Source organism: Musa acuminata, chromosome BXJ3-7 (assembly GCF_036884655.1).
Source record: "Musa acuminata AAA Group cultivar baxijiao chromosome BXJ3-7, Cavendish_Baxijiao_AAA, whole genome shotgun sequence".
Classification (NCBI taxonomy): Eukaryota; Viridiplantae; Streptophyta; class Magnoliopsida; order Zingiberales; family Musaceae; genus Musa; species Musa acuminata.
This window is the reverse complement of record NC_088355.1, coordinates 4,036,522-4,050,761: the sequence shown is the minus strand read 5'-3', so window position 1 is coordinate 4,050,761 and position 14,240 is coordinate 4,036,522. Positions and strand designations below refer to the sequence as shown.

Genomic DNA, 14,240 nt, shown 5'->3' with positions numbered 1-14,240 from the left:
CAAGTCCATAGCTCAAGAAGTTTATTATAGTATCGATTCAATTTTTTTATCACATTATCATGTATCGATTTTCAAGGAACTAATAAAAGAGTGGAAAAATAAGCATGCCTCTCGTTTGGCCAATTTGGTGAGTTGGGGGCAAGAATGAGATAATTATCTGTATGATCTTTACTAATATTTGAACTTATTAAGTTAGATTAGTGGAAGGTTGGTAGGATGCACTGATCGAGGGGTTAAGTTCACTAAACAAATGATTAAAGGTTGAGGGTTTAAGGATTAAAAAAAAAATATTCTCTATCAGTTCTACAAAGATCATATTTGGATTAGAGGGAGCTAATCTTCTTAATTCTCTTGTAATGGTTCTATATAATTTCCTTAAAATATTAAGATATTGAGATCAAGAATTCAGATAGGATTCAAATAACGATTCGATAGGATTTAATCAAAATCTATTTTTAAGTTCATCGTAGGCTAAGATATTGAGATCAAGAATTCAAATAACCCCACAATAATTGCATCAGGATATATCCAATAAATATCTCTTCAATATTTAAGGTAGTAGATTATTTAGTAAAATGAGAAAGAGAACAATAATAAGTCAAAAAATAATTTTTTTAATGGATTAAAATGACTGATGAGTCGAGATCACGATAAATATCAATAAGGATACACGAGATCGTGTACCAAAGTCATCAGACTACAGTAATAACCAGTGATCGTCGAATCAACATCATCTACCGTTGTCTGGTGAAAGAGTAGACGTGACGTGACCATAACCGTCAGAATCATCTTTAACTGCTCACTTCGCAATCTTACGTGTGCACTGATGCCGACTCGTACTCGAGCCACCGTTAACCGCGACAACTGTTGAGCTCACACGTAATCTCGCCGCACGACGTCGATGCGGTGAGAGCCCACCACGACAAGTACTCGAACAAAGAACAACCAAATGAGGACAAACCCTACACATCGTGGACCAATTCGCCATCAATTACGAGGCGTTGCGGCCGCAAGTGGCTTGTCGGCTGTGTACGTAATTAACTCTTTCAATAAAACAAGTATAATAAAAGCAAAAGAAAAATGTTTATTATTATTATTTCTACCAAATCCACTCTCTCACAAGCGAGCAACGGACGCGGGCGAGTTCTTCAGCACACACGCAGTCGCGTGGTACTCACGAGACGTGGCAGTCGGCAAGGCCGAGTCCCCATCATACCGACACGTCACCATCTCACCCCGTCCGTTTCTGACTGTTACGCGCCGACCACATCTCCCCTCGGCATCGTACGCGATGACGCGCGGACCTCGCTCGGCGCGTTAAATCGGACGTGGCAATCGGATGCACAACGAAGTGGGAACAACGCGTGCAGATCCTTGGTAGGAATAGCGTATGACTCCCACCGTCGACCAGAAGGCCGCACGCATCGACAAACCAAGCGCGCCCCATCACATCGATGGAGGAGGAACCCTAGTCAAGACATCCAGATCTCCCCTCTCCTCCCTCCCTCCCTCTCCCGTAGTAGACTCCCGTTGCCAGATCGGAAGCCCGCGGCAGGAGCTCCGCCAATGGGGTTCTTCGTCGGCCTCTTCCTGGGGGTCGTTATCGGCGTCGGTCTCGTCATGGCCTTCGCCCACTCGGAGAATGCGCGATCCAAGCGCCGAGGCGAGCTGGTACGCGTTCTTTTCCTTTGTCTCATCTGGAACCAGGTTGGAACGGTGTGGGTAATTTTTTGCATTCACCAAATGAATTGAAACGCGTGGAGATTATGTATTTTGGTCTGTTGTGAGAGATTGTGGATCAATTCGCGGTAGCGAGACAGTAGACTGTAAACTCATGTATCTCTGCGATCTAAAACAGGACAGAACAGAAGATTATTGTATATGGATTTCTAATATGATGATTTAAGCATACTAGTAGATCTAGGGTTTGGAAATGCAAATTATATGTGAATTATCCTATTGTTTTATCAAACAGTAGCTTTTTAATTGTACAAATTTTCGACAGCGTGGTGTAAGGTAAGAATGTAATCCTTTCGAGGTCTTTGGGGATGAGCTGAATGTGAATTTTCTTGCTACAGGCTGCTACTGTGGCAGCTTTCTCAAAAATGACAGTAGAGGATTCACGGAAACTGCTGCCGGCTGAATTTTACCCTTCATGGGTGGTTTTCTCCCAGCGACAAAAGTTTGGTTACTTTTTTCCTTCTTGCTGAACTTTTTTATATGTTCCCCTTGTTTTCATATTCTGATTCCTGTTTTGTAATCTTTACAGTTGAACTGGCTCAACCTTGAACTGACCAAGATCTGGCCTTATGTCAATGAGGTGCTCGTTATGTTCTTTTTTTTTTTTTAGCTTTACGTTCCTCTTTTGAAACTTTGTCAGCTTGAGCTCTATATATTATGCTACTATGAGAAACTATACATAGTTGGAACTGCTAGTGTAACATTGAGAAGTTGGTTTGAGTCTGACAAATCAATTGCTACAGGCCGCGTCCGAGCTGATAAGAACTTCTGTTGAACCAGTGCTTGAACAATATAAGTCAGCTGTCTTAAGTTCTCTGAAGTTTTCGAAGCTTACTCTTGGTACTGTTGCTCCACAATTCACAGGTGCGATTTGGCACAAAGGCATATTTGTATAAGAACCAAAATAATCACAATACTCTTCATAGTTGAACTTTATGATTTACATATGATATACAGTAATATAATCCGCATACATTTGCACATTTTTTTCTTCTTTTCTTGTCCTTTATTTTGGATGGTGGAGAGGCCAAGCAACCATAGTAGTTAATCAAGCTTAGGATGGCAATACTTTTGTCTAGAATTGTTTTATTTGTTCAACATACTTAATTGTTTTTACTGAAACAGTCTTTTCGTTAAAAATTCTGTTTGTGAACTTGGCAGAAATAATGCTTGGCATTCTTAGACCACCATCTTGCAGGCTTGAAATTTTCTCTCAAGAAGAAAAAAGCTACCAAGGCTAAACTGCTGATAATTTTTCCGATATTTCATCAGCCAATTATACAGTTAAACAGGCATCTTAAATCTTTTCAGTGCTTTCAAGTTGCTGATACATTCTTAATTCACCTGGATTCTGCACAAGGCATATTTTTCTTGTTCTCAGAAAATCAAATGGATTATAGCTAAATTTGCTCTCTGTTATCATTGAAATAAGTCTTTATTATTTCAGTCTCCATTTTTTATGATAAAGGTTTCTAACACTGTAAATTGCATAACTTCATCCAGAATGAATATATAGGGATGCATGGCTTGTTACACTTTTCCCTATCGATCTTAATGACAGTATGAGTTAATGTGTTGATTTTTGTAACTGACTATCCTGCTATGAAGTTTCTTTTTTTAGCTTATGGAACTAGTCATAAAAAGGTAATGTTTTTTAGGTGTTTCATTAATCGAGGATGATAATTCTGGAATCACAATGGAGTTGGAGTTGCAGTGGGATGGTAATCCAAATATCATCCTTGATATTCGAACAAGACTTGGTGTTTCGCTTCCTATACAGGTAATAGAGCAAATAGTTGTTGCGCAAGATGTTGCTTTTCATTGGTTCTCTGTATTATTGTTCTTGAAGGATAAACATTGCTCCATTCTTCATCCTATGAAGCTAATACTTCTCACCCAACATGTTGTGTCATTGATTCTATGGTTTGTCGTTAGTTCAAGATGACATTGCTCCCTATACAAAATTTCTCACTTCTCTTTTACTTTATATAGTTCATGATGACAGTACTCCCTATACAAAATTTCTCACTTCCCTTTTACTAAACTGCAACCAATAGGATGCATTTTGATCGAGGGTTAAAATTTTCATCAAAAACTTATTCATTTTGCCTTTTGCGGAAGGATTGGTACGCTACCTGATATGTTTGGGCATACCGACACATAGTATGCTTCTGTATGGGTCTGTCTAGTGAAAGAGTAGGAGATGCAGGTGGCAGAGGAGAGGAGGAGGAAGATGAGGAAGATATGGAGACACACATTGGTAGGAGGAAGCGGTGTCAGCAATGCCGTGGGGAGGAGAAGGCTGCAAAGTGGCAGTAACGAGGCATAGACAGGGAGGAGGGGGAGGAGGCGAAGCAGGGAAAGAGAGACAGACATGGAGAGTCGGAGGGGGAGAGAGGAGTGAGAAAAGGGAAGTTGATAGCTATGGCAGCTGTCATAAATAAAAAAGGATACTGGTATCAGCCGGTAAGCTCAGTAACTTATAATTGATACTTTTAAGTGATGTCAAGTTGAAAGTTGATCGTAGAGTTTTATAAAATCCTCAATGGAGACTCTCGATGCTGAACCATTGTCTACACTGAGCTTGTTTGATAGGAAAAAGTAAACACATTCATGATAATTTTTTTGAGTAAATGAATTTGATATTCCAGACAATGTCTGGATGGGTTATTCTCTTGTTGGATGAAGTTCTGCATTGATATTTCACCCTATACTGATACACTTCAGATAGCCAATTTTTGTTTCTTTTTTCTTTTTGCTGCTTAACCCATTTTTTTGCTTGCATGTTTCATTTTTGTGGTCAAGGAAACTTAAATTTTAAATGATATTGTCATTTTTATATGTTTCAAGATTAAATGGAATCAAACGGGCAAGGCTTATTTTGATGAAGATTATACAACATTTCTGTTCTTGCCATGAATTTATGTTCTTGAGGTGTTAGATACTATGTATGACTTTGTTATATTCGGCAAGATATGGATACACCATGGGATTGACATGCCGTGTGACATGCAAATGCAAGCTTAGGGCTGATTGGATTCCATCTTTTGCCTACTCTTGCTGGTTCATTGTCTATCCTAGTGCTAGTGATTTAATTTCTGCCAGTTTCATGTGAATGCTAACAACATGCATCGAGTTTTAGGGCATATGCTGAGCGTCTTTTGTGCTGGCATAGTCAATACCTTGGTAGTCTTGGCACTTTTGTTATGCATGCTAGCTTTCACTGGTATAGAAAAACAATGTGCAGCAAAGTATGCATGAGCAACTCCCATGTCTTACTGAAACTCATGTCAGGGAACATGGAGTACATGTTGCTCAGCTATCGGTAAATATGGCACCAATATGGAAGTTGATTAATTTTAATGATGGGTTTGAATTATCTTGTTTGAAACTTGGACATTGTTGACTGTTGGTGCTTTTTTCACTTCTCAAAGCCTTGAAAATGAGTAATATTCATAAAAACTGTAATATAATAAGAATTATCTAAAATAAGACATCAACATCAGCTCCTTCATCTTGGAATGATGTTCCTAAGATAGACTAGAAATTGTACACTATAGCATTCATCTTGTGCCTGCAGAAGGTGCTGAGCTAATATAAATTTCAGGGCTATTTTGGTTGCCCTAGATTAGAAATACTTGTAGTTAAGATTCCATCGTAATAAGTTGCTTCATTTTGGAATGTATTTGAACTTTTTGGTTGAACTATTGAAATTTGTAGGCATACTTATCTGGTTTCTTGTGTATGCACCTGTAAATTATTGTTTGGTGGGCATTGGGAGGAGCTGCAGAAGGGTCCATATATTGTAAAAGGTTATTTATAGTTGTAGGTATGGTCAGAAAGAGTGGCCGGAGGATGATGATGGTTAAGAAGATATCAGGAAGGTTGGTTCTGTGTTGCAACTGGCCTACGATTCCACAGATAGGCAGTTTAGTCACATATGCAAATACAAATTAGAGAGCTAAGTTGCAACAAATTCCATTGTTAATGTGCTGATGCATAAGATTATAATCAAACACTTCAATCAATAAATATGTCTGGAATTGTTATTGCTCTTAAATTGCAAGCATCCAAAAGGAACTTCTCTCCCTTGTTTGACTGTTCCAAGAATTTGAATTGATAAAATTGAAAAAAAAGTTACATGGAGCTTTTAATTGTTACATAACCTTAAACTGACAACAATTCTATTGATTGTTTTAAACTAGGTGAAAAACATTGGCTTTACAGGGGTATTCCGTTTGATTTTTAAACCGCTAGTGGACGAGTTTCCATGTTTTGGAGCTGTTTCTTATTCTTTGAGAGAGAAGGTACAATTTTAATTTTAACAACTCACGATTTTCCTTGTTATTAGTTTTTGGTGTGTTCCTTATCATTGGTTTTTGTTGTAGAAAAAATTGGACTTTACACTTAAAGTTGTTGGTGGTGACATATCATCTCTTCCTGGAATTTCAGATGCAATCGAGGTTTACAAATCTCCAGTCTACCACATCATGTCTTTTATGAGAAAGCATAATAAATAATAGAAAAAAAGGGTTTGTAATTACATAGACATTTTTACTGATTAAAGAACTTTGTCATTGTTCAGGGAACGATTCGTGATGCTATCGAAGATTCAATAACATGGCCAGTACGGAAAGTTGTTCCTATTGTGCCTGGAGATTACAGGTATGCTATATTCTTGCTCTTTTCATGAAAAAGTACGACTTCATTTGTATTACAACATCAATGACTTTCATATTGTTACGTAGTGACCTGGAACTGAAACCTGTTGGTATATTGGAAGTAAAGCTTGTGCAAGCTAGAGACTTGACAAATAAGGACATAATAGGGAAGTCTGATCCCTACGCTGTGTTATATATACGCCCTTTACGTGACAGAATGAAGACCAGCAAAACTATTGTAAGCATAGATGCAGGTTTTTTACCTTTTATTGTCTTCTTTCTGGATTTGACTTTATATTCCTTGCAGAATAATGATTTAAACCCTATCTGGAATGAACATTTCGAGTTTGTAGTTGAGGATGCATCTACTCAGAATTTGACAATAAAGGTATATGATGATGAAGGGTTACAGCCATCTGAACTTATTGGTTGTGCTCATGTAAGTTTAAAGGACCTTCAGCCCGGAAAAGTGAAAGATGTTTGGTTGAAACTTGTCAAAGATTTGGAAATTCAGAGAGACAAGAAAGATCGTGGTCAGGTTAGCTCACAGATTATAAAATACAACCTTTTCTATTGCTGACTAGTGATTGTCCCTTCTTTGTTTGTCTTATGTGCTTTTACAACTTAGCCTTGATAAATTTAGACAGAGAAGGGCTCTCCCATAACCCTTTTGGCCTTTTTGGTTGCAATTTAAGTCCATGCAATAATAACTAACTAACTTTGATACAAGAAAGTTCATATCGGAGACACTATGCCAACGAACAACTCCAATTAATTAAATGAAACCCTTATAATGTTTTTGGAAAGATGCAAGGGGAGCGGAGTAGATGCCCCTGAATTAGTCAAGTAAGAGTAAAAGGAAGACAGATATCTATTCCTATTTTAGAAATAACAAAAATACTTTGTCACTCGCTTTTCTTATTTTAGAAATACATATCTTATGTATTTTAGAAATCCATAAAAAGAAATTTATACTTTCTCACCTGCTTTTCTTATGCTGTGTGTGAATGCACAACTTGTGCTTGAAAAATGTTAATGCAGGCTAATGCAACTCTAATATGATGACCACCTTAATTTTTTAAACCAAAATAAAACATCACATACTTTGTCATTTGCTTCTTGCGTACTTAAAAAATGCCAATGCATTGTCATGAATTTAGCTGGTTTTGCTTAAGTCATGTGACACCATTACGTGTCCGTCCACAAAGGTCAACTTTCCTGAAACCTCTTATGGTCCCTTAGGACCTACAAAAGAGAAAACAACTTAGAGAAAACGTTTCACTCGAGATCCACAAGCAATCATTTTAGTAAATACTTTATAGCCAATGCAAATTACAAATATATGCCTTATAAGCTCTGAACGGTCGCACAACAAATGGTACAAAATGGTCCACTGCAGATCGAAATCCCCACAAGTGCCCATATGACACAACCTTCGTTTACAAGCTTAAAGCGACCACCAAAGCCAATGGGGCTGCTAAGCTTATTGTTCGCCCTCTATATGTTGTGTAAAACATGAACAAAATCGAAAGACACGGACATACACGAGCATTACATCAAACACCTCGTTTACAACTTTGTCCGTGACATTCTCCTCCACTTATTCCTTCGACGTCCTCGTCAAGGCCTTTGCAAATGCTGCATCTCCTCGCCTTTGCTAAGTCTTCAATCTTTTGTTACAACTGCAACGTGCCTCTTGGCTCCAAACTACTCTCCGTCGCTGTTATTGAGTAGTTGTACTTTGATTCGCTATGCTGCTTCAACTCGCTAATGACTCTGACTTTGGTGTGGGATCGTTTGAGTTGTGCTGATCCCTATTGGTTCCTGCGGATCCTTCAGATGAAGGAAAAGACCATCCTTGGTATGTGTCAGTCTGTCAAACGCCTTATGCCGCTTGAACTGGGTGGATGCTTGTTGGAGCTTTAACGAGAATCGCCTTGTAAAGTTTTCGGGTCCTTTGCAAAATTTGCCTGTCGATTCTTCTTTCACTTAGTTGTCACTTCTAGGTAGGTTCGCATCACTTTCGTTTTTGATTAACATTCTATTAGGAAATGAAGCGAACAATCTACTCTCATTAGCACCGATCACCATTAGTGAGGATTTGACAACTAATGTCTTCTATTATATTTCTTCGAAGGGTCTTCAAACTTGTGTATAGTTTTTCTACTGGATAAATAGGAGAACTGGGGTACTCGGTTTCGCCCATTCTCTTAAGAGTTGAGAAGGCAAGGGTTACTTGATTTCGCGTGCCTCCACGATGGTTGTACTCCATGCTGTCACGGACTTAGCTGGTTTTGCCTAAGTCGTGCGGTACCCTTGCGTGCCCGTCCGCAAAGGTCAGCCTCCCCGAAGCCTCCCATGGTCCCTTAGGACCCACAAAAGAGAAAACGGGTTAGAGAAAACGCCTCACTCGGGATCCACAAGCAAACATTCTAGGAAACACTTCATAAACAATGCAAATTACAAACATACTTTACAAGCTCTGAACAGTTGCACAACAAAGGGTCAAAATGGTCCATTATAGACCGAGAATCTCTCACACATGTCCACATGACACAACCTTTATTTACAAGCCTAAAGCGGCCACCAACCTAACTAAAATGAGACAATTAAGCCTTCGGTCGTCCCTCTACATGCTGTACAAAGCATGAACATACCAAAAGACACGGACATACATAAGCATTACATCAAACATCCTATTTAGAAGTTTGTCCGTGACAATGCATCGAGTTGGTTACTAGCTTTCGCCTGCTCTGTGCTCATATATTTGAAGCACCCGAAGTGTTTGCACTCCTTTTCCATCATCTCTGTCGCATACTCCTCTGAGTAGCAAAGGTACAGCATCGCGTACTGCCTAATTCGTTCCTTGATCGAGTACTCTTGCATCGACCCGAAGTCCTCCACTCTCGATTATCTTGATGAGAAGTTTGTTGACACCACTCTTACGAAGTTCCTTGGCCTCTGCCCTTCAGCCTTGTCTCGATACTTGGAGTTTGCCTTTACATTCTCCACCTACTTGGTCGCTTTCATGACCAAGTGCTCCCTCAATGAGATCAAGGGATCGATGACTCGACGGAAGTCCTGCCTCTACGGTACTATGGCGCTGCCATGCCCATGGCATCCTATCCGTTGTCTCGCATCTGCGTCCCTTTCTTCGCGATTAGTAGATCTGCCTTTGCGACACTGTGACACTCCACCGAGTCCACCTTCATTCTAACCGATGCTTGGTTTTGGGTAGCTAACTCTCTCTGGACTCGTCGTTGCTTCCTCACCCCTTTTGACCACATGCTTTAACACCTTTGTGTTCTCCGAGCAGTTCCCTTTAATCGATGAAAAGACATATTACAACTCCTATACATGGCCTCCGCCATCATGTTGCTGGGCTCGTGTCGATTATGTTCTCCTTAGTTTTCTTAGTAGCAACGTTCGCTTATTCGGCTTTAATCTCTGACTTGCCGGGCTCCCTTTAGTGAATATGAGCTCTGGAGTAGTCCAACTCTCCAACCACTCCGATCATACCTTTGCATGATCAAGTCCCCCTATGAGACTCACCGGTATTTGCATTCGGAATTCCCTCTTGGTGGTATACAGCCCCCATATACTGATGATCAAAGCTTTCATTCAATGCACGCATAGAAGACTCGCCTTTACGGTACCATAACATTTACTCCTTGAATCCATAGCCCTTCTTGTCATTGTGTTGTTCACCGAAGTGGAGCTCCCAATAGCTCCCGATCATACCTCCGTATGATCCAGTCCCTCGTAGGACTTGTCTCATGTGTGTCGCATTGCCTGTAACTTTTCCACCATGATCCGTTGCCCAATGTCGCCACTTGGTGACATCTCCCTTGTATTCTGATCATTGTGGGATGAACTCGGGCTGCGATCTCTCCGTGTGTAGACTCTACCAACACATTGCAGGGCCTTTATCACCTTCGATTGTGTTCACTCCTTTGGCAATCGACTTTCGTCCACCCGCTCTCATGTCACACCCAGACGAAGCATAGCTCTAGGACAGCCCATCGCCTAGCAGCTCCCGAAGTCCATCGACTTTGCTGAAATTGGTGCACCATTATTTGGATCCTAGGTCTCTGTCCCCACTAGCACAATCTTCGCTGAGCACAGTTTCCTTTATGGCAACTCGAATGGCAGCATAACAACATATTCTTTAAGAGTACCTGGCTTCGCATCCTCTTGCCCTATGCTAAGACCTTCTGACCCAACTTCGTCTTCGCAAGTTGAGTCACCTTAGTTCCTCCATCAAATGCTTCTTCGAGATAAGGTGCACGTACTTCGAAGCTCCCTTCTTCTTTGGCACCATTCAGGATGAGTCTGCTCCATCAGAATTAGGGACCTATGGAACGACATGACCCCGCTTTTGCCTCTATAAGAGTTTATGTTCTTGACCTCTGTTCAAGGAAAACTTCGTGCCTCCGCTCTATGTTTCATCTTCTATGCCGACTCCCTTCATGCGGCTTGGGTACTTCACCAAGTTATACCCAAGTTGATCCGCTCGATTTGCATTGAGTTAATGGTGGCCCTCGCGTCCACCATTCCATGGGTCAGCCCTCCGTTAAGTCCGATTTCTATATCGGCTCCAAGTGTGCCTTCATTTGGTGTTGTCTTGGGTCGCTCCCCCACTTGATCTCGCAATGCATTACCTTATGTGAGATCATGCTATGACTCCTCGCCACTCGCTCGGTCTGTTGAGCTTTGTGGAGTTGTTGTCTTGATGTACTCCTTAACATGTGTGGTCTGTTGCATATGATTCTCCCTCTGGAGAATTGAGACTTATCTGTCTTGGATATTTGTCCAGTTGGAGTAACTTTTTTCTTCGCATCCTTCCCTCTGGAAGTTTCAGAGACCACCATCCCCTTGGACTATTAGGCTTTGGTGAATAAACTACGAATTGTGCTGCCCCTGCAAACGCACTTTTTAGATTTAGACTCTTCACTGATACAACCCCCATTGCATCCCTTAAGACTAGCAATACACTGAACTTACTGCACACTTCAGCCTCTAACGGACGTATCCTTCTTATGTCGAAGAGAAAGTTTCAATGCTCTATGGTGTCGAGTTTTGGCCGTCTTGGGATGGTCACGAACATTCCATCGTCCGCATATAAGCCCTTGCATGAGTATCGAATTCTTTGAGTCAGTAATTCCCCTCACCTTTGTGAGCTTTGTATAACTCTTTCGGTCGCTGAGCAACCCATCTCACTTTGCACGGTCTCATCCTTTACTAAGTGCCCCGCTTGCCTTGAGTACCGTCAAGTCTGATTGTCAACGTCTAGCCGTAGCTTAAACTCAACCATCTCAACCTTGGTGTGCTACGCATTCTTTCCAACTTGCTTGTCCTCGTGGTGCCTCTCGCGCGAAGGGTTGGCCATTCCTCTGAATGCCAATCTCGGATACCTGCTCCTCTAAGCGACTCATTTCCCTACATCTCAATGTCTGTTTCCCGTAAATGGTTGTACGTGTTGGCTGCCCTCAACGCAGCCCCACTAGGTCCCCCAAGTTTGTATGCCAAAGTGTTTCCAAGTGTGCTTGTTCTGCTTTGATACCAAATGTCACGAACTTAGCTGGTTTTGCCGAAGTCGTGCTGCACCCTTGTGTGTCCATCCGCAAAGATCAACCTTTCCGAAATCTTCTATGGTCCCTTAAGACTTACAAAAGAGAAAACGGGTTAGAGAAAGCGTTTCAGTCGGGATCCACAAGCAACCATTTCAGTAAACACCCTATAGCCAATACAAATTACAAATATAGACTTCGATAGATCTGAACGGTCGCACAACAAAGGGTCCAAAATGGTTCACTACATACCAAAATCCCCATAAGTGCTGAATTGACACAATCTTTGTTTACAAGGTTAAAGCAGCCACCAAAGCCCACCAAAATGGGGCTGCTAAGTCTACTGTCAGCTCTCTATATGTTGTGCAAAGTATGAACAAAACCGAAAGACGTGGACATACATGATTAATACATCAAACACCCCGTTTATAACTTTGTCCGTGACAGCATGTCAAAACATATTGTTATACTTGGTATCTACTAACTGAATAGTGCTAGTTTAATGATGCATGATCTATTGGCTGATGATGTGAGGATATTTTGGGAAATAAAATTGGCTTTTGCTCATTAGCTCTCTCTCTCTCTCTCTCCCTACCCCTTGATGTCATAGCACCAAATCCCTTGACTCTAAAGTAATAATATAACACCATCCTGTCAATGAATGTTGCAAAGTCGGGATCAGAATACTAGTCAATTATCTAGATCATCTTAGAGTTGTCAGAGTTCATACTTCATAGAATGAGCCAAATATGGATTGGCATGGTGTGATTTAGTGCTGATCATATCAGTAGGAAATACTTGCTTACTGTAGCTGCTGGTAGTCCTTGATGTCTGCCTGATATGCAATTTTCTGAATTATTCCTGATGTTTGTAGTCATTTAGACATCACAGCACGTTGAACTATATCTTTGCTTTGTTGCATCAGGTTCACGTGGAGCTTCTATTTTGTCCTTTTGGGACGGAGAATGACTTTTCAAATCCTTTTGCTGTTCAGAAGTTCTCTATGACTTCCTTGGAGAAGGCTCTCAAAGGTAGCACAAATGGAACTGATACTGCTAACTTAGACCGGACAGCAACTCAAAGGAAAAAGGAGGTCATAGTGAGAGGAGTCCTTTCTGTGACAGTAATTTCAGCTGAAGACTTGCCTGCAATGGATTTAATGGGAAAGGCAGATCCATTTGTTGTGGTCCGTATGAAAAAAGCAGAAACAAAGAACAAAACGAGGGTAACTTCCTAGCACTCTTGGAAATTAAAGACCTCGTATTTGTTTTAAACATTTGATGTGACATAATTCTTTACAGGTGGTAAATGAAAGCTTGAATCCAACCTGGAATCAGACTTTTGATTTTGTCGTCGAAGATGGTTTACATGATATGCTTATGTTGGAAGTTTATGATCACGACACATTTGGAAAGGTATTGTACTTTTTTCCTTCATCTTCTCAACGATTATGCATCTGCATGAGGAACAAATGATGAATTCATCACATCATAGTCATATATAATATTTTTCATGTTTGTTAGTAGAAATTTAATGTGTTAACAATCTCATTCATGATCATAGGACTATATGGGTCGATGCATCATGACGCTGACGAGAGTCATAATGGAAGGGGAAGTGAGAGACAGTTTTCCGTTAGAAGGGGCTAAATCTGGAAAGATCAACCTGTACCTCAAGTGGGCAGCGCAGCCCATATTCCGGGACACATAATGGACTGAAGCTGAGCTGATTCTACTCTTTGTAAGGGCTGATCTTTTGGCCTTCTTATGTGTCTTTGTGCAGGTAGTACAGAAAAAAAATTCAAGCACTGTCTCTCCTATTTCATTGCTACCAAGTCTTCCCCAGGTTGTGCAATAGAGGTTGTAAAATGCTCAACTCAATCTATCTGTCTGTTGTTTCCCATAGCGCTCCCATTTGGATTGTAGATTACACAAATGTAGACAGACAATTTGTTCATTTTCGGGACATTCTTGTCATAAGACTTGTGCGAGTGGGTGAAGGGTGTAATAACTTAGCGGTGCCATGAAACATGCGGCTGTTCGCCATATGTGCCGTTGTAGTTTTGAAGTTCGAATTTTGGTAGAGTTATTTATTGACCTTAAAATCTCAAGTTAGTAGGAGAGATTTAATTGTATTATCTATTTACCAAATTTCTTGCCATGGAGGAATTAAGGACTTGCATTTTTCTTAAAATAATGAGGTCCTGGTATGACCTATCGATCATGACCAATCAATTGTTTAAAACATGATGGATTAATTATATATTATA

General features: G+C 40.5%; 1 protein-coding gene across 2 annotated transcripts; it reads left to right on the top strand.

Moving 5' to 3' along the window:
- Positions 1–1,394: 1,394 nt before the first annotated feature.
- LOC103990555 (synaptotagmin-5) lies at positions 1,395–14,105 on the top strand. 2 transcript variants are annotated; one of them, XM_065160281.1, is made up of 13 exons: positions 1,404–1,671; positions 2,079–2,185; positions 2,272–2,320; positions 2,484–2,604; positions 3,399–3,520; positions 5,946–6,047; positions 6,129–6,203; positions 6,326–6,405; positions 6,489–6,639; positions 6,709–6,939; positions 12,897–13,196; positions 13,273–13,386; positions 13,535–14,105. In XM_065160281.1, exons 1-13 carry the CDS (start codon positions 1,567–1,569, stop codon positions 13,679–13,681), a joined length of 1,704 nt encoding a protein of 567 aa, XP_065016353.1. In that variant the 5' UTR covers positions 1,404–1,566; the 3' UTR covers positions 13,682–14,105. The 2 variants fall into 2 exon arrangements, with proteins under 2 accessions (XP_065016354.1, XP_065016353.1); XM_065160282.1 differs by lacking the exon at positions 6,709–6,939 and having other exon boundaries at positions 1,395–1,671.
- Positions 14,106–14,240: the final 135 nt, after the last annotated feature.